Genomic DNA, 20155 nt, shown 5'->3' with positions numbered 1-20155 from the left:
TGTGCTAGTATAGTAAACACAGCAAATAAAAAAATTTAGCCTTCAGAATGTTTCTTAAGAACTACATTAATGTAAGAATGATACCTGTTTTAGTTCTTAAATGACAGTCTATTCTTTATAGGCAATGCAAGGACCTTGTCTGCATTTAAAAAAGTCATGCAAGCAGAAGCTATGATACAGGTACACTGCTAACCATTTTCTTATAGTTCTTTTTCAGTAATTCTCAAAACTGTTTCCACTTGGATTAAGTCACTAAAAGACAGCTAAAAGATCATCCCAAGGTTTTAATAATGTCTTGCACTGGTGTAAAAAAATATATTCATTTGCAAGAATCATAGAATACTCTGGGTTGCAGGGGACCTTCAAAGATCACCTAGTCCAACCCCCTGCCATGGGCAGGGACATCTTTCACTAGATCAGGTTGCTCAAAGCCATGTCCAACCTGATGCTGAACACTTCCAATGATGAATCTTCAAAGATGGTTTATAACCAGGAATGGGATAAGCTCCAGAAGGAGGGATCAGTTAATGCAAAGAAGAAACTTAGATGGAAACTGCCTATACTCGCTGTAAGACTTATTTTGGAATCACCATTTAAAAAAAAATTGAAGAACTCGCTACAAATGAGTATCAGTTATTCCTGATGGAAAACCAACGTTGATACCTTTAAGTCACCTTACCTTGTGAATTCTCCGAACTAATACAGATGCAAAAAAACGCAGCGTGCCTCTCAGTTCATCCACTGAGGATTCATCATCAGTAATATTTCTGCAGTGTTGTAAAGCATGTCATGTAAGAAAACAGAATAAAATACATTTATATTAATCCAACCACAATATATTTGGTACTACTAAAAGCTGGAATAAAAACATTCAACAGTGAGACTTCAACTGGTATTAATTGAAATGAAAGCTACCAAGTGTGGGCAGAGAGTAAGCAGTCTTCTCAAGCAAAATACACACCATTCCCACTATGTTTGTGCACACAACAATGGCTTAAGAAATATGTCAGTAAATTGGAATTATGTACCAATTCCTGCTCTAACATACTGTCTGCATGATTTTGACCAAGTAAAATCTAACTTAGTTTCCAACATGTGAATGTTTCCTAGTTCAGTGGCATGAAGTGAAACTGAATTAATACCGGCAAAGCCTTTGGAACAAGAGTACTGCAAGCACATACCCCAGTTAAGCTAGTCAAAACTGGATTTTCCATATTGCATACTACAAGACATTCTATACGCCAAGATTTCAAATAATTTTCTTCTGTTTTAGTACAAATCTGGCTTTGTTAACCTCTTTTGTTTAAGTTTTATTATAAAATTGGTAGTTTCTCATGTAGCTTTTAATGAAATAGGTACATCCCCTGTATTTCAGCTCAGGCTTTTCCAATAGAAAACTTTCACTGGTATTTTTTCAACAAGTTCTAATACTTAGATGCCATTTAATACAATAATATTCTCTCTTCCAAATATAAAATTGGGCCTATTTCTGGTCTAAATAGAGATTACAATTTCCTAGAAGAGAAAAGAAAGCATAGCACAGGAAACTGACAAATGACAGAACTTTTTAAAAAATAAGTTGAACTACTTTTGATGTAGCATGAAATGTGAAACCATCAACTACAAAGAAAACAAAACAAGAACCTCAACCTATTGCTACTTGGAACAGAATTTAAATTATTTAACGTGGTTTCTGCTTGGAAACAAAGAAATAAAGGAGAAATTAAACAGGTTCCCAAATCACTATGTCTAAATATCATCTAAACTTTTTATCTGGCTTGCCAGTTTCCACCTGCTGCAATAAAGTATCTTCAGTGAAAAGCCATGGTAAAAATACTTAGAGTTGATTCAGGAAGAAAAATACCTAACTCCATGTCTTTTTTGGGAAACCGAATGAAAATGGGAAACACATCAAGTCTTAGATGCAGAAACTGCAACTAAAACTGAGTGGAAAAAGAGACCATGATAACAGCATTCCACAAAATGCAACAGAAAGAATAAAAAGTCTACCTGCATTTAAGCACATATGGACATCAGATTATGACTAAAGATATTGGTAAAACTGCATTATAATAGCTGAGTAATGATACAACAAAGAAAGTTACATTCTGCTTTAGCTAATGACCATACATAAAAATCATCACAGTTTGCAATGATAAAGGAGTTTGCATATGTAGTAAATACAAATATTATTTGCATTAAAAAAAAAAATTCAGTACAAGCAACAACAGCACGGTTGAAAAATAAAAATTTTATGCCTATAACATCATTTTACACTACTCGGCATCCCATTTTTTAAAGCAATGTTAGCCTGGGTTATATAGCATTCAAACGCATGTTGAAGATGAACTGCTGGGTACAGATACTGGTGACCTGACTGTCAAAGTATGCAACTAATTGCATGAAAAAGCACCTTAAAGAAAGCAGCCTGGCATGAGGAATACAACCATCCTCTAACAGCTAATCATATGCAGATAAGAATACTGTAGGGGAAGGTTTGGTTTGTTTTAAGATCAGCAGCTGACATTCTGGAAGCAATATGGTTAGCAAATACCCACACGATCAAAAGCAGCCAAGGGATTAGCAAACAAATTGTATGACTGTATTACCAGTATTTGACAGACAAAAAGATACATGAAGTCATTTGGACCAAGGAGTTGTTAATTTATGGACACTTGGATAACCAGTATCTTGGCTAATTCTACTTGGACATGACTTTATGCCACGTACTTTCACAATGCGCCATAGGTTTGCAGAGACATTCTTTTAACCACCAGCATACTGAAGACGGGTGAAAAAAACCATCAAAAACACATAAAATCTCAAATCTCTAGTGACACAGTGGAAGGTCCAAATAACTTGCTTGGAAACATCTTAGAAATTGGCTGCATCTTCCCAGAATTTGAGGAAAAAGTTAAAAACACAACTGTCAGTGTAACGGAGAGATTTGCTAAAAGAAAAAGGCTCAGTCTGTTAATTGTAAACAGTTACTGAGTCCAATGTCTCAAAAGAGATACACCCAACTGCTATTGCAGGAAAGCCTTACGGGATCTACTGATAAATGAAAACCATATACAAATACCAAAGTGATTTTTTTTTCTCCGTGTGTCAATTACTCTTACGAAATTTGGCCGACTCCTATCAAAAACATGTAGAAAATAAGTTGCAAGCTGATAAAACTGTAAAGCTATGTTTTGTAACTCAACAGAAATCCTGAATTTTTCTTGCATTACTTGCATTTAAAATAGAAGCAGCTCCATATGTGGAAACACTAGTTTTAGTCACTATCAAAGAAAAATGTTTTCACAGTAATGTATCACAAAAATGTGGTAATTACTGGATTCTAATCTAATCTGAGAGAATTGGAGTTGCAGTTAGCATCAATGACCAAAAAAATGCAGTAAACAGAGTGACTCATTCAACCTTTAAACTCTCCTATTTAAAATGAGGCTCGTATAAGCAAGATATTATAGTTTTATTGTACAGTGTACACCATCAGCAATAGACTCGGAGCAGTGATTCGTAGCTCTACAAACTTGGATTACTTACAACTATGCTCTATTCTTCGAATATAGTTGAAAAAATTCTTAAAACACAAATATTTAAATATAACCAGTATAAATACTTTGAAAAATACCAAAGAAAAAAATGCTCATAGGTATAACTACCTATTTCAGTAGAGTTCACTGGATTTTAAGTACTAATCTTCATTCCCCTAAACCAATCCAAGTTTAGGGATGTTTCCCTCTGAATTTTAACATGCTAATAAAATATTACAAATTCTTACACAGTTTATTAGTGAAACAAACATAAAACACAGCTTTTCCCTGCTTATAGCACTTTATTTCGTGAGCAATAAATGTATGATTTTATCTTGCAACATACATTTCTGGTAAGTGTTACACTTCCCAGGCTTCTGAGTGAGATACGTCATGTTACCTCTCTAATGTCCAGTGTGCAAGGTGCTGCAAGACAGCATCAGCTGGCAGGGCACAAAAAAAATTAAAATAAAACAAAATACAATTAAATTAAAAAAAAAAAAAAAAGAGAGGTAGCTTCTGCACAAATTCCATTCACTTGAAGGGGGGGGCAGCTAGCATAAGGAATTATGCCCAGACTTTTCTGCAAGGGAAGGCAGCAAACTGTTTCACCAACCTAGTCTGGCAAGTCTGAATTGCCTGCTGGTGGTTACCCACACTGCTGAACAAGGATAGTCTGGATGCAAAGGCTTCTGATTTGGCTCTGTGAAGAATTATCCAGAGTCAGTGAGGTTTCTTAGCTCAGAAAAAACATTTCATGAATGCAAGAGTCCTTTCTCGAGGGTGAGCTGAACGACGCAAACAGTGCAGGTACACCTAAGTAGGAAAGGTCAGAACTAATATGCTCTACACGACAGATCTCAAACGCCTGCACACAGGCACACAGTTCAGGCCTCCCTGCATGACTGTTGCTGGAAATACTGGAAAGCACAGAAACACCTGAATGTCTAGAGGGAATGAGACCAGATCTGACATTACTACTGTTAAGCTGAAACCAGTAAGACTTCCAGGACCAAGTTGCTTCCTGCAGAGTTACTCAGATATTCACTGCACTATAGCTCACTGAACTCCCCGTACTTCAGGTTCATGGAAAGCTTGTTAGGTCTGATCAGCATGGTGTGAATTTATGGAGCTAGTTCAAAAGCCGGAGGTGCAGCCATGTGTGATGGGTTGACCCTGGCTGGACGCCAGGTGCCCACCAAAGCCGTTCTATCACTCCCCCTCCTCAGCTGGACAGGGGAGAGAAAATATAACAAAGAGCTTGTGGGTCGAGATAAGGACAGGAGAGATCACTCACCAATTACTGTCACGGGCAAAACAGACTCAGCTTGGGGAAAATTAACTCAATTTATTACAAATCAACCAGAGTAGGGTAATGAGAAATAAAACCAAATCTCAGAACACCTTCCCTCCACCCCTCCCTTCTTCCCGGGCACAACTTCACTCCCAGATTCTCTACCAACCCCCCAGCGGCACAGGGGGACGGGGATGGGGTTTACGGTCAGTTCATCACACGTTATTTTCTGCCGCTTCATCCTCCTCAGGGGGAGGACTCCTCACACTCTTCCCCTGCTCCAGCGTGGGGTCCCTCCCACGGGAGACAGTCCTCCACGAACTTCTCCAACGTGGGTCCTTCCCACGGGCTGCAGTTCTTCACGAACTGCTCCAGCATGGGTCCTTTCCACGGTGTGCAGTCCTTCAGGCACACACTGCTCCAGCATGGGTCCCCCACGGGGTCACAAGTCCTGCCAGAAAACCTGCTCCGTGGGCTCCTCTCTCCACAGATCCGCAGGTCCTGCCAGGAGCCTGCTCCAGCACGGGGTTCCCACGGGGTCACAGCCCCCTTTGGGAACCCACCTGCTCCGGCGTGGGGTCCTCCACGGGCTGCAGGTGGATATCTGCTCCACCGTGGACCTCCATGGACTGCAGGGGGACAGCCTGCCTCACCATGGTCTTCACCACGGGCTGCAGGGGAATCTCTGCTCCAGCGCCTGGAGCATCTCCTCCCCCTCCTTCTGCACTGACCTGGGGGTCTGCAGGGTTGTTTCTCTTACATGTTCTCACTCCTCTCTCTGGCTGCCGTTTACATCTGTCCCAACTTTTTTTTCCTTCTTAAAAATGTTATCACAGAGGCGTTACCACTATCGCTGATTGGCTCAGCCTTGGCCAGCGGCGGGTCCGTCTTAGAGCCGGCTGGTATGGGCTCTCTCGAACACAGGGGAAGCTTCCAGCAGCTTCTTACAGAATCCACCCCTGTAACCCCCCCCGCTCCCAAAACCTTGCCACACAAAGCCAATACACCATGTAAAACTAAAGACAGTGCAGAACATCTACACAGCTCACTAGAGGGCAAGACGTAGCAGAATTTACGCTGATTGGCTCCATACCAAGTATATTTTCCACTGCACTTCTAATTACACATTATTACTATCACCACCATATGATGTGTTCCAGAATTCCACTGTCTTGGGTGTCAGAGATGCAAGTAATATGTGGAATCCAAGTTTCCTTGTCAGTCCAAAACAAAGACATTGAAGACACCTTCCATCAGCCAAAAAATCCTACCTAATTTCAAATTATGACATAGAGAAGATGGTTCCCTTATATTCATCACTTTATCAAACAGCTCAATGGCACATGCTCTAGTTCTCCGTATTTGAAAGTTAAAAACCTTGAGTTTCCCAACTTGACCATTCACAATACGCGGTGCTACAGCTCCCTCTGCTGTTTGCATAAGCAGTTAGGTTTTATACTTCAGTGTATTCATCACAAAGATAGATGTGAGACATGCAGGTACCGGCCACAATTAAAAACCAATCAGGCAAAGAAGTCTGCCCAGAAAGTTTTAGATCTCAGAGAGACAGAAAACAAACAGTGTAGAGTAAAAGAAAAAAAAGTATAAATTTCTTTTAGCACAAAACTGAACATTTCCATCCAATGAAAAAGTCAAATGCAGAATTGAGGCAAAATGTTGTTCTAACACATTAACGCCAGCATGATCAATTAAAACTATTTTTAGTATCTTCTTACAAAGTACTCTGAAGCACTAATTAATATATAAAGGTACAAGGCAAAAAAGCAGAAAAAAGAATTAGCCATAGTCTTTCCTTTATACGCTATTTTAAAGTTATTTACATAGTACTACTCTATTCAACTTAGCATAACCACTCGCAGCCTTAAAACTCAACAAATCACCAGACGTTCTGCAACGTATATTCAAAATACCTTTTCTATATTAATTAAAAGTATAATTTTTGGTTTTAAAAAACTATAAAGTGATTTATTTTTTTAAAAAGCTGTACAGAAGATCAGTATGCCTCTAATCTGGAAATAAATTTCTGGGGATTTTTGAGTTTTCACGTAGGTTTTAATGAAGCCAAATGTATTTCTAAGTAAGAGTTATTAGAAAATTAACATATAAAAATGAATAATCTGTAAGTGGTTTTAGGATGAAATACAAATTTCAGAACCACCTCTATCATGCCTAAATTATTAAAAACTCTGTTCTACTCTGCTAAGTGACAACAAAACGATGAAACTGTAGCACTTAAAAGTATGTTTTTACTAAAGAAATAGAAATGTTTATTTTCAGGTGACTATTTCTTAAACAGTTTGACAAATATTTATGATATTCAAAAATAGTAACTTTTAGGTAAAGCTCATACCTGTACCATGGATAAATAAAGTTTTCCAGCACCAACTCAAGCACCTGCGCAGAACAAAGACAGCTGCATTACTAAATAAAGTTTACCATAAATCCCTGTTAGAAGAGTTAAAAACACAAACACCTTCCAAAACTCATAGAACATAATTCATACATCACAGAACTTCAACATACAAATGTGTACATTGCAATCCTATTGACAGATCAATCATTTTGCATAATACTCGGTACTTTGGGCAAATACCAACGAAGTGATGGTTTCATCAGATATCAATGTGAAACAGCTGCCACTAGTACTATCAACAACATAAGCACAGCGCTGTGGCCACTGTTAGGCGAATGCTATGAAAAATGTAATCTTACCTCAAACAGCCCTTCCCTAATTTTTCAGATCAGTCCCCGTTCTTTTCTGATATAGTGCAGAGTATCACACAGGCACAGTCACCCATCCTACACTTCTACACTTCTCTATCCTTTTTCATCCAAACCTCTACCTTTTCCAGCTCTCCCCCACCCTCAAAGTGGGACAGTCAATCCTGTATGCTCACCACTTACAAAGAAAGGAAAAGAAGAATCCTAAAAAGCAATTCCTAGGAAAGCCATTCTGCTTTCTCCACATCCTGCACCACAGCTTTCAACAAAGCCCACCTTGTGGTCCAGCCACCTCCTGAAGTCGCAACCAGAGCACTTCCCAAAGTCCTTGTCCTACGTGTATCCTCATGGCCTTCTCCCTCCTGTTCCGTAGCCCCTGTATATCCCACCTGCATATATCTCTGTGGAGAATCTTTTCCACCCTTTCCATCAAACCTGTTCCTCACAGGTCAAGTCTGTGGTTGTCTTTTCCATACCAGAAAACCTAGGTTAATCAGGAAGAACCAGTGCTGTTGCAGCCATGCCACAGGCATGCCCCGGTTCAGCTTGGCTTTCAATGTCACAGAAGGAAGTGAGACAGAGGAGGTGACAGACCCTGTGCAATCAGCGGGCTGCCACCACCATATACACAAGGCGTACTGCTAGCCGGACTGCAGCTTTGACACCTCTCCTTACACCTACACAGAAGTTTCAAGTTAATGCTACAGTCCTTGCACCATGATTAGCAAAAAGAAGACTTCCAAAGGGAAGGGGAAACGCCAGACTGTGCCAAGAAAAAAGAAAAAAAAACATGAGGAAGGAGAAGGAAGGATGAAATTTTCTTGAGATTTCTCCTCCTTCACTATAACCCCAAGACATACTCCATACTGCCTTCTCCTGTTGCAACCTATCCCTTAATTTGAATCATTGCTTTAAAGATCAGTTTGTTCCAGGCAGCATCAATGCTGATTAGGGTAGGAAGACAGAATACGTGTGTTGCTACGTGAGGCTGCTGTGCCATATTCTATAGAAGGAAAGGTTTTGCAGAAGAAGCCACAGTGTTCAAAGAAAAATGTAAAGTCTGTTTGAAAGCAAAGCTGAATGTAACAGCTGATGTACAAGTGTCACTTACGAGAATAAGTACTACACTTCTTACAAGATTTGCTGCTGCACTCATTCATGCTGCATACACTGCAAGAATTCAAGACTTCCTGGATTTATACTATCTTTAGGGCACTACGTGCCTCTGCTCTACTCATGATTATAAAAGCACACTGAGTAAAATGCACATGATGGCCTTTTTAATTCCTCTCAATTATTCAGACTTGAGCAGTTGATGAATACTCTTTTTCTGTTTTCACTACTAAGAGTATCACCTACTCAAATTTGATAAGATACTCTCTCTTTTGTAATTGTTCCATTTCAGTGATTTTCCTCCCTTTGTTTTTAAGGATGAAGGAGAAATTTTGTTCCTTCACCATCTCTCTGAAGGGATGTTTTCCAGTTTGAGGTAACTTTAGATGTCTGTGTTATGGACCATACAAAGTCATCAATGTCTTTGCTCCTACCCCTATGTGCTACAGCAGTAATAGATCCTGAAGTTGTAATATGATCATGCGTTGATGATGGATGGGTAAGCTAAATTTTGTGTCCCACCCCTCCCCAGATCTCGTACTTCCATTAAAAGCGTGGTGGAAGGTTGGGGGGAGATGACAACAGATGCTTTACTTCCCAGTCCAGAAGAGATCAAAAAATCCCACAGAAGCTTCTTTGGAAGTTTATCTTCAGACAACAGGAGGAAGATCACATCCAGTTCCAGTCTGCAAACACAGACCATTGGCCTTAAGAGCAATATGTCAGACTACTCAAAACAATTTCCCTGATGCCTAGCACTGCCAGTATACAAACCACCAACTTACTCCATAGAAATCTCAGTCTCACAGGTACTGCAGCATTATTTTTGTTCATGCAGAGTTTCTAACAAAATATACCTCTTTCAGGGCTCAAACTGCAGACTGTTTCAAAAAAGTGCTTCTCAAAACCAAAGGCCAGCAGAAAAATCCACACTGTGCACATATCTATTAAAGGATCCCTTTTCTTTCTTCCTCCACTTTTGCTATGTGCATCCCGAGCAAGAGCACAAGACAGCAGATCATCTTCTGCTTGGAAGGGAAAGTGCGCTTGGACAGCCTTCAAGCACAAGGCAGTGTACTCAAAGGGAGTACAATGCACTCCTCTTGAAAGAGCTTTCTTTATCCATGACTACTACTTTGGAACTGAAAGCCTATCCATCAGGCTTTCAGTGCCTGTGTCACTGCAATTTCAGTTCATCAGATCATAGAATCATAGAATGGTTTGGGTTGGAAGGTACCTTAAAGATCATCCAGTTCCAACCCCCTGCCATGGGCAAGGACACCTTCCACTAGACCAGGTTGCTCCAAGCCCCATCCAACCTGGCCTTGAACACTGCCAGGGATGGGGCATCCACAGCCTCTCTGGGCAACCTGTGCCGGTGCCTCACCACCCTCACAATGAAGAACTTCTTCCTTACATCTAATCTAAATCTACCCTCTTTCAGTTTAAAACCATTACGCCTTGTCCTACCACTACAGGCCCTTGTAAAAAGTCCCTCTCTGGCTTTCCCGTAGGCCCCCTTTAGGTACTGGAAGGCTGTGATAAGGTCTCCCTGGAGCCTTCTCTTCTCCAGGCTGAACAACCCCAACTCTCAGCCTGTCCTCACCGGAGAGGTGCTCCAGCCCTCTGATCATCTTTGTGGCCCTCCTCTGGACTCGCTCCGACAGGTCCATGTACTTCTTATGCTGGGGGCCCCAGAGCTGAATGCACTACTCCAGGTGGGGTCTCATGAGAGTGGAGTAGAGGGGGAGAATCACCTCCCTCGACCTGCTGGTCATGCTTCTCTTGATGCAGCCCAGGATATGGCTGGCGTTCTGGGCTGCAAACACATATTGCAGGGTCATGCTGAGCTTCTCATCAACCAACACCCCCAAGTCCTTCTCAGCAGGGCTGCTCTCAATCCACCCATTGCCCAGCTTGTCTTTGTGCTTGGGATTGCCCAGACCCAGGTGCTGGACCTTGCACTTGGCCTTGTTGAACTTCATGAGGTTTGCACATGCCCACCTCTCAAGCCTGCCAAGGACCCTCTGGATGGCATCCCTTCCCTCCAGTGTGTTGACTGCACCACACAGCTTGGTGTTGTCAGCAAACTTGCTGAGGGTGCGCTCGGTCCCACTGTCCATGTCACTGACAGATGTTAACAGCGCTGGTCCCAATACCGAGCCCTGAGGAACGCCACTCGTCACTGCTCTCCACTCGGACATCAAGCTGTTGACTGGAACCCTTTTGAGTGCGACCATCCAGCCAATTCCTTGTCCACCGAGTGGTTCATCCATCAAATCCACGTCTCTCCAATTTAGAGACAAGGATGTCATGCAGGACAGTGTCAAATGCTTTGCACAAGTCCAGGTAGATGACGTCAGTTGCTCTTTCCCTTACCCGCTAATGCTGTAACCCCATCATAGAAAGCCAAGAAATTTGTCAGGCATGATTTGCTCTTAGTGAAGTCACGTTGGCTGTCACCAATCACCTCCTTATTTTCCATGTGCCTTAGTATAGTTTCTAGGAAGATCTGCTCTGTGATCTTACTGGGCACAGAGGCAAGACTGAGTGGCCTGTAGTTCCCCGGGTCTTCCTTTTTCCCCTTTTTAAAAATGGGGGTTATGTTTCCCCTTTGCCAGTCAGCGGGAACTTCCCCAGACTGCCGCGACTTCTCAAATATGATGGATAGTGGCTTAGCCACTTCATCCACCAGTTCCCTCAGGACCCATGTATCCATCTCATCAGGTCCCACGTACTTGTGCACCTTCAGATTCCTTAGAAGGTCTTGAACCTGATCTTTTCCTATGGTGGGCAGTTCTTCACCCTCCCAGTCCCTGCCTTTGCCTTCTGTGACTTGGGTGGTGTGGCTGGAGCACTTGCTGGTGAAGACTGAGGCAAAAAAGTCATTCAGTACCTCAGCCTTCTCCATATCCCGGATAACCAGGTGTCCTGTTTCCTTCTGGAGAGGGCCCACATTTTCCTTAGTCTTCCTTTTATCACTGATGTACCTATATAAGCTTTTCTTCTTGCCCTTGACGTTCCTGGCCAGATTTAATTCTGTCAGGGCTTTAGATTTTCTAACTTGATCCCTGGCTGCTTAGGCAATTTCTCTGTATTCCTCCCAGGCTACCTGTCCTTGCTTCCACCCTCCGTAGGCTTCCTTTTTGTGTTTCACATGCTAACATAACTTGTTGGCACTCTCTTCACCCATAGTCCAGAGGCTTCTAAAGCCACTAGAAGAATTGTTTCCAACAGTAAGAGATCTCATTCTTACTGCTAGCGAAGCCAAACACGTGTGGTTCTGAGAATCATCTTCCTGTGGTTATTAAATCAGCAAGGAAAGAAGGAAAGATGCAAGACCTGATGACCCATCCCACTCTGGATAAGGTCTCCTTGAGATTCGTCCCATGTTTGCAGACTTGCCAGCATTTCTCTTGTTACCTCCTGCTTCCCCTGGAAGTAAGGGCTTTATGGTAATGCTTCCACAGGACAATGCCACGCAGATAACCCCACTAGCCAAAGGCAGCATGCACAGAGACAGACAACCAACTCAAAACGTGCTTGAAGTCCACATATCACTGGTCCTGACATCAGAGGTCAAGACACGTTTTACTAGAACCCAAGTTATCTATATGGCCTTAGTAAAAAAATGCCTTGATCCCAGACACACAGAAAGCAGCCCCTATTTGCACATTAACTAAACACACGGCACGGCAGAGGCAGTTTTGTATGATGCTCCATTGCACCAAGGTGCTGTACTGAAGCTAAAAGAGAGCTACAGTGTGAAATCATCCATACTGCAAAATATAAGCACTCCAGGAATAATAGGCGACTGACTGCCAGTTACTGGAGTTCAAAGCATACAGTCCATGCAGTTTTCCCATGAACCCTATGAGCCTTCCAGGCTGTATCAGTGTGATTCTCTAAGTCGGAAAAAAAAACTGTCACATCATCCACTGCACTTTCATAAAGCACTAGGAAAGCAGGACATGTGTACCCACTTCCATTCCAGCAACATCAACAATATTATTCAAGCTCAATTGCTCACACTACACACACGTGCCAATAAAACAGATAGGACATCTCAAAGAATGACAGCTAACGACAAGCAATTTCCTTGTCTGTAAAGTATTATTCTCCAGTTTTAAATACAAATTATGAGTCATTTCATTTAAAGCCTACCTATTTTTTAAGCATTTTGCAAAATGACTGGTTTGACTATGTGTGAGCAGTTTTGAACTGGAAAGAGATTACAAGTGTAAAACCAAATGCAGCAGGTAGCAATACAAGCAGCAGCTGAAGAAAAAACAACAATTATTTTCTAGCGTGCACTGCAACACTGCAAGCTAGTCAGACCTTGCCACTGAGACAAGCTTTCTGCAGACTGCCATAGAACAGACCCCAGTTGTCAGGAGGAGGAACTGTAGAGCTGAGTGATTAATGATTCAGTAGCAGGTCAGAACTACCAGGCCAAATTAGATTGGAAAGGAGCAAGGATTTGATAAGTAAGCCACAAAGACAATTTTAAAAGCCTTAAAAGATGGTACGAGTAGATAGCTGAGACCCCTTCCTGGGGTTAGAACAAGCGATTCCCATTAAGAACGCATGCAGGCCACTGGGCTGCTACAAGAGTTCAGGACTGGCAAAGAGCACGTTCAGACAACTGATTTCTTGTCATGCATTTGTCCATTTCTTACTTTTAGAAAAGAAAAAAAAAAAAAAAAAGAAGAGATAAAATTCTGGTCCCATAATCAAGTCAAGAACCTGAGAACTTAAGAATTAAAGAAAAACTTGTGAGATCAATAGACAGCACCTTGATCCACTAAGGCATTTCTTTCATGACGCTGATCAAGAGTAGCTGAGCAGCATTCCGCAGATTTGACTTGCAACTATCCCTCACACAGCAAAAATGAGATTGTAGGGAAAGAGTTGAGTTCATTTACTGAATAACAGAATTAAATGCTCCTTTATACAATCTGTAGCACCTGAAATTACATACAACAAAAAACTGACCAACAGATACCACATCCTAATTCAAAAAGAAAGAAAACATTGGGGAAACTAACATAGAGCACAATGGATTAGAAACTGGAAACAAAATTATACTTAAGTCACTGCGCTATTTTTGTGCAGGATACAGCCCAAACTATCAAATATTGATAAATGCATGGTTGAGGTAGTTTAGAGTTCAACTATAATAATAAACATAAATGAAGGGGGGAGGAAAGTTCAAGCACAGGTTTTTCCTGTTGTTCTAAACCATGTACAGCAGCTACATAACTAAAACAAGAGTGCAAAGGATTAAGAATTTGCTAAGTGAGACAAACTGTCATCACAATCCAAGAGAGAAAAAACCATACTTGTGAGAAAAAAATGGATTTCTTGTGATTTAAATATGTATTAAATTATTCTGTAAGCACTTGAAAACACAAGCTTAAAGACTATACAACTAAATCAAATTAGAAACATTTGGAAATGAGAACATCTCCAAAATTCTTGAACCTGCAAAGGAAGAACTAGAAAAAATAATCCAGAATAATACAATCCCGGAATTGTTCCAAGTATTTGAAGAATCTGCTTTTCAGAAGCAGGCTGCACTCTGCACTCCTTTAGAATCTCATTAATCTTAATTCAGTTCTCACTGTAGCAGCCTCCCTCTAATGTATGACTAACCCACAAAAGAAAATAAGAGCAGCCTCTCCTTCCAACCCGAAGCAGGCTATCCAATTCCAGGCACACATTACGTGCTGCATCCCCAGTGCAGATGGTCAAGAGGAATACGGCATGGGCAGAACCCCTGCTACCCTTTTAACCAGTACAGAAGAGTTGCAGTGGGGAACAATGCAATGAGATTTCTCATCCCAAATAGTATCCTACACAAGTGAAAATAGTGGCTGAAACAGACTGCTTCTTTGGGGCCACTAAAGCCAATTACCCTGGCTCACTGCCCCAGGAGGCACAGAACTCAGGTCTGGTACTTCCCTCTCGTTAAACACCCAAAGAAAAGAAAAGAATGAGAAACACAGCATAGATATACAAAAGCCATGTCTACACTGCTAAATAAAGCAGGGCCAGGGACATGCCACTGAAGCAAAAAGAGACAGCAAAGAATAGCCCACACCACTTTGGTTAAAGCAGAATTACAGCAACAGCAATCAAATACAAAATGCCAATGTGCAGCAACACATTTTAAAGATCTGTCTTAGAAGATAACTATGGTATCTACTTGTATCTCTTATGAATAACATACCACAAAGAACATTTTTAGCACTAAATTCCCATTTAAGCTAAAAAGGAAAATTTCAAGTTCTTCAGCGTTTACCATATCCTTTGGTAAACTGTCACAGCTATTTACTACCCAAACTCCTAAAAATATTACACGCACAGAAGCATTTATTTTACATTCTATTATTAAAACAAGAGGTTTAAAAAAATAAGCCTACTGAAATGATATTCGCAAATATTGTTATTTTAATACACTTGAGCCCCAACTTATTAAAAAAAATTAATAAAGTAATTTTAAAATAATAAATGCTTGCTTCTTAAATTGCAGAGGAAGTCACTACATTAAACCAAAGGAAGTCAACATGTTGTTATCTGTGGTTTTTTTAAAAACATTCCTCAACTGTCCATCCCTCCCTTCCGTTGAGGTTTTCATCCTTTTGCCGTAGGCCATGCCCGGGACACCATCACGCACAGCTGAATTAAAGTGTTAGCTTATACCGTAAATGCACGCAGCTTTGACTTCATACACCATGTTGTTAATTGTGAGAGCTGACATGCAAGAAACTTCTCACTTCTGATATGCCAATTGTTCATCCTCCTACCATAGAACTCCAAAGTTGGAATTCTAAATAAACGGAGATTAAGCTACATATGTGCCTGCATATTTTCCTAGCTTTAAAAAAGGACAAAATATTATCTGTTTAGCTGCCAATATATTCCATCAGTTACCAATCAAGGTAAAAAAAAAAAAACCCAAAGAAAAATTGTTCTTTGGACAATTTTTCTCTTTTTAAAGAGAAAAGAACAAAACAAAATTCCCGATTTACAGTCCTATTAAAAAACAGGTATTTATGCTAGTCTTCTTTGAGTAAATCCACTAATCTCTTTTTTAGACAAATTTTGCTACAGCTTTGTCTGATGATTTTAAATAGCTACCATCACATTACCATCTTCACTACAGAAATTTTGTAGCTGGAGCAAATAATCTCTTAGCCTCCACTTCAATGAACTAAGCAGACTGAAATCTTTAACTTTTCAAGAATCGGACATGTTCAATTGTAACTGTTCTTTCTTATATACTTCCCAATTTACATAGATGTTTCTTCTATGTTCTAGACACTCTACTACAGGAACAGTCACATCTGTGTTAACAACTAGGCCATCTCACCTCTCTGCTCCCAGCATATATTCTTTTGATTTGACTTTTACAGGAACAAGTCAGCATATGTAGGAAGTACATCTGAACTATCTACTGAACCAGAAGCAATAGGTCTAAGAGATATGTAATAAAAACTTGCTGAATTTCAAAGTACTAAAGAAATGAAGCAGCAATTACCTCCGAGAGTGATGCATCAACCTTGGAAGGCACTTTCAGATCCAGCCATGGCTGATAGTTCTCCAGAAGCAAAGTAGGTCTGTAGGAGAGCATGGAAAAGTTGATGTAACAATATTTAATTGAACACTTCCTACTGCTATGTGCAAAATGTAAGAAATACTAAGCTTACCGGTGCCACATATTTAATTTACCTGTGTCTCTTGCATTTGACCTTGCCACATACAGCACAACTGTGACCATGGGGAAATAGCTCCGGCAATTCTAACTGCTAAGAGAAAATTTTTGGAGAAGTTTACATTCTTCAAAATGATGACCCTCTTAATATAATGATACATTCACAAATTTCCTTTTAGAATATGCAATTGCAGAGAACTGAACAGCACAGAGACAAAGTTGTTCTCCCAGCAGGAAAACAAGATAACAAGGCATGGTGTGAGAAACAACTGAACAGAACAGAAAAATCGCTTCCACTAAAACATCCCCAGTCAGCTCCCCATACATCAGTTAGTCTACTAACAGGCCAGCTGGTTTCTCCACAAAACTTGCTTTACTCATAACCTTGGACTATTGCAACTATAACGTTTTCAGTCCAACGAAATTCTACGTTAAACCGTTTTAAGTTAGAAAACAGCAATTTCATTTGGGAATGTGTTTTTTCTTTGAAATGCATCACCACTTAAAGAAGTTTGACTCCAATCAGCAAAGAAGACTTAGCGCTGCCTTGCCAAAGGAAGAGCATCTTTAGAAAAGAAAAAGCCTCGATAAAAGAGAATACAACTACGTAATATCTCAACTACTTGCTACTCAAATGCCAAAAGCGAAAAATGAGTGAAGCAGAAAATAACACCTGTGAACACTCCCAACAACGGGTTTTACAGCCACACGTGGATTTGACAGGACTATGCAGAAACGCATGAAGAATCCAAAGTCTTAATCATTGTACATTTGCTACAAAACGTCTATCAGTTGGCGGACGTGAGCTGCGCGGAAGTGCAGTGTTGTTGAGAGCGGCTAGAATTACACAAGAATCGCTACCCGGCATAAATTATTACTAAATCTAAAGAAAGTGCAAGAACGTTAACGGACGTGTTTACCTTGGGCTTGTATTTTATTGTAAAAAGAATATTGGGCAAGAGGGAATCCGGCCCCAGCGAGCAGTAGAAGGTGACAACGCCGGCCACAAACGACCAGAAGATCATTAAAACGTGCAGATACCTTTAGATAAATAGAGAAGACGGGAAGATTACTGCGTGACAAGGTACCAGCGCCCACACCGGGCAGGGCCGGGCCGGGCCGGGCCGGGCCCGCCCCAGCCCTCCGGACCGGGCCCGCTTACCGGTTGAGGAGGAGGGTGGCGGCTCCCAGCCCCAGGAGGAGGCAGCAGAAGAGCGGGTACTGCCGGCAGGTCTCCCGCAGCACCTCGGCACCCCGCGCCCGCTGCCGCAGCCGCTGCCCGGCCGCCCGCAGCCAGCCCATGGCCGGCATAGCCAGCCGGGGGCCGGGGAAGCCGGGCCGGGCCGGGCCCCGCCGCTTCCGCTCCCGGCGGGCACGTGACCGGCGCCCCCGTGACCGGCGTCGTCAGGCGGGCCGGGCGCCATGTTGTACAAGGGGGGCAGCCCGAAGTGGCGGCGGCGGTGGGAGGTGGGTGAGGCGGCCCCGGCCCCGCGGGCCAAGAGCGCGGTGAGGCTGCCGGGCCGGGCGCTCCCGCCCGTCCTTACACCCCGCACACCCCCACACACACCCCTTCCACCCGGCGCCGCAGCTCGGGGGAAGGGCGGGCGTCGCGCTCCGGCCGTGCGCCGCTAGCGCTGAGGCGGCCGGGCCAGAGCGGGGTGGTGGGGGCGGGCGGGCCGCCCTGGGCCGCGGCGAGCCTCGGCCTCGCTGGAGCCGGAGCGCCCCGAGACATGCGGGAGCCACGGCCTTTGCTGCCTGCCGGGGGTGGGGGGGGTGGGGAGGGGAGGGGAACGGGCGGGCCCGGCGGTTGCTGGTCCCGCCGATGGCCGCCGGAGAGAAGCGGCGGCAGGGCCGGCCCGCGGCTTGTGCTTCTCCGACGGGAGAGGGGGAGCGGAGGAGGACGGGGGGCCCAAGCCGGGTCGGATGCGGGGGAAGCTCCCGGAGAGATCCTCCCGGCGGCAGCCCTCCGCTGACGCGCTCGGGTGGCATTTCCAGCTCTGCTGCGTAACATAGCGTGCTAAGCCCTGTAAATAGAAGATCTCTGATGACAGAAAGCTTACCTAGTTATAAATACTTAGGTTCTGGACAACTGGGGCTTCCCAGTGCCGAGCAGCCAGAAACTGCTATATCTGATTAAATGCTCTATACTTAGGTGATGACTGAACGAAATCATTTAGTGACTGGGACACTAAAACCACGTAAACACCTCTCAAAACTTCGTAGTTGCTTGTAAAGAAAAGGAACAGGGCAGCAAGCGTAACAGAGCCCTCGTTAACATCAGTAAGTGTACAAGGTTAAGACATTGCCAATACACTAATTCCGGAATGTAGTTTTTTGCTACTGAGAACAATTTAAAGCCAACTTCACAGGAATAACTGCCTTTAGCTACAGCACAAGTCACAAGCTTCCAACTTGCTTGAATGCTTTCAGCAACTCTGTACTCAGGAAGCCCAAAGTTATATGACACTACTGGTTATGGGAAGATTAGTTCAGTGGACAAAATAAAAGTGCTTAAACAACTTATGGAAAATCTTACTGACAGAGGGGCTTCACAGTTGCAAATATGAAAAAGACCTGCTCAGGGAGAAGCACCTGCTTTTAATTTTGAGTTGATTTGAGAAGTTGCTGTTGCCTTCTATGTTCACTTGCAATAGCCCCACACAGGCATATTTGGGCAAAGAGTACGTGAGTGCATATGAAATACTTCTGTTCGCAAGAGTTGTGCTCACAAATCTTCAGTGAAAATCCCGCAACAACACTGCTAAGGAAAAGTCAGTATCTGGAAGGTGAGTCAATATCTAGAAATCAAAAGCTGAAAATAGCTTTCAGAATCTTTGCTCAGATGTTTTGTCATTTTATGCAACACTTCCCTTGACCTCTAGAGCAGGTGAAATGCTGCAGTTTGACTTCAGTATGCTGACCTTTCTCAGAGAGCTCGGCAAAAGCCCAGGGTCAGCTTGAATTTCTTTAAGAGTGTCTGCACAGCGTTATTTCACGTCAGTCCACGTGCTTTCTATTAGAAAGAAACCAAACAAATAGGGTGCATACACACAGCAAATCTCCATGCAGTCTATTCAGAGGATATTAATTTTCTTCAGAAGATGCATTTTTTTGCTACCTGCTTACTTTATCCTCAGCTTTACTGCTTGTCATTTTTAGTCATTTATTTTGCAATGTTTTTAATAAGGAATAACTTTTAAAAATCTGTAATTCTTAAAACATTTCATAAAGATGTCACAGCATCACATATCTCTAACACAGGAAGTGACTTGCACAGCAAACCAGCAGGAAAAGAAGTCAAACTTCTGCTTCCATTTGTGTTCTCTACTCTGGGTAAAGTTTCTTTCATTTGTAGCTTCATTGTTCAGGGTTATGTTTATTTAGTGTAAAATTGCCACATTCACATTTGGCACTAACTGCACCTTATCATCTGAGAAGCTGTGTGATTTCCTTCAATTCACAGAAGTGTCTGCTGGGCAGACACTACAACCACCTGCTTCATCCCATCCTGCTCTGCTGGAGGTAGCAGTGTTAGCATTGCCCATCACCCTCTGTAACCCTCAGCCCTATGACTACTCAGATTGTTCTGCTTATACTGAAAGACATAGCTGAGGCTTGTTTTCCAACAAAATAAAGTATGGAAGAACAAGAGTGAAATATTGACAACACCAAGCTTTTCAAAATTCTCTTGGTTTTATGTGAGAAATAAGAACTTTATCCATTCCCCAGCAACAGAGCAAGTCTTTCTCT

At 42.4% G+C, this 20155-nt stretch overlaps 1 protein-coding gene across 8 annotated transcripts in view; it reads right to left on the bottom strand.

Annotated features, from left to right (window-relative positions):
- The window catches only part of SNX14 (sorting nexin 14), a 60657-nt gene extending 42882 nt beyond the window's left edge, over positions 1 to 17775 (bottom strand). For 4 of the 8 annotated variants that reach the window (XM_052781575.1, XM_052781576.1, XM_052781571.1 and 1 more), the window contains exons 1-6: positions 17568 to 17774; positions 17326 to 17446; positions 16423 to 16499; positions 16232 to 16310; positions 7205 to 7248; positions 680 to 767 (exon numbers count right to left, since the gene is read on the bottom strand). In XM_052781575.1, coding sequence (XP_052637535.1) covers positions 680 to 767; positions 7205 to 7248; positions 16232 to 16310; positions 16423 to 16499; positions 17326 to 17446; positions 17568 to 17716 — 558 coding nt within the window. In that variant the 5' untranslated portion in view covers positions 17717 to 17774. Of the gene's footprint in view, positions 1 to 679; positions 768 to 7204; positions 7249 to 16231; positions 16311 to 16422; positions 16500 to 17325; positions 17447 to 17567 lie in introns of those variants that run through there. The other 4 variants (XM_052781574.1, XM_052781572.1, XM_052781578.1 and 1 more) reach the window with 3 other exon arrangements.
- Between the last annotated feature and the right edge of the window lie 2380 nt (positions 17776 to 20155).

The sequence above is a fragment of the Harpia harpyja genome, chromosome 3 (genome assembly GCF_026419915.1).
Source record: "Harpia harpyja isolate bHarHar1 chromosome 3, bHarHar1 primary haplotype, whole genome shotgun sequence".
Lineage (NCBI taxonomy): Eukaryota > Metazoa > Chordata > Aves > Accipitriformes > Accipitridae > Harpia > Harpia harpyja.
The sequence above is the reverse complement of the archived record's forward strand: the minus strand, read 5'-3'. Positions and strand labels throughout refer to the sequence as shown.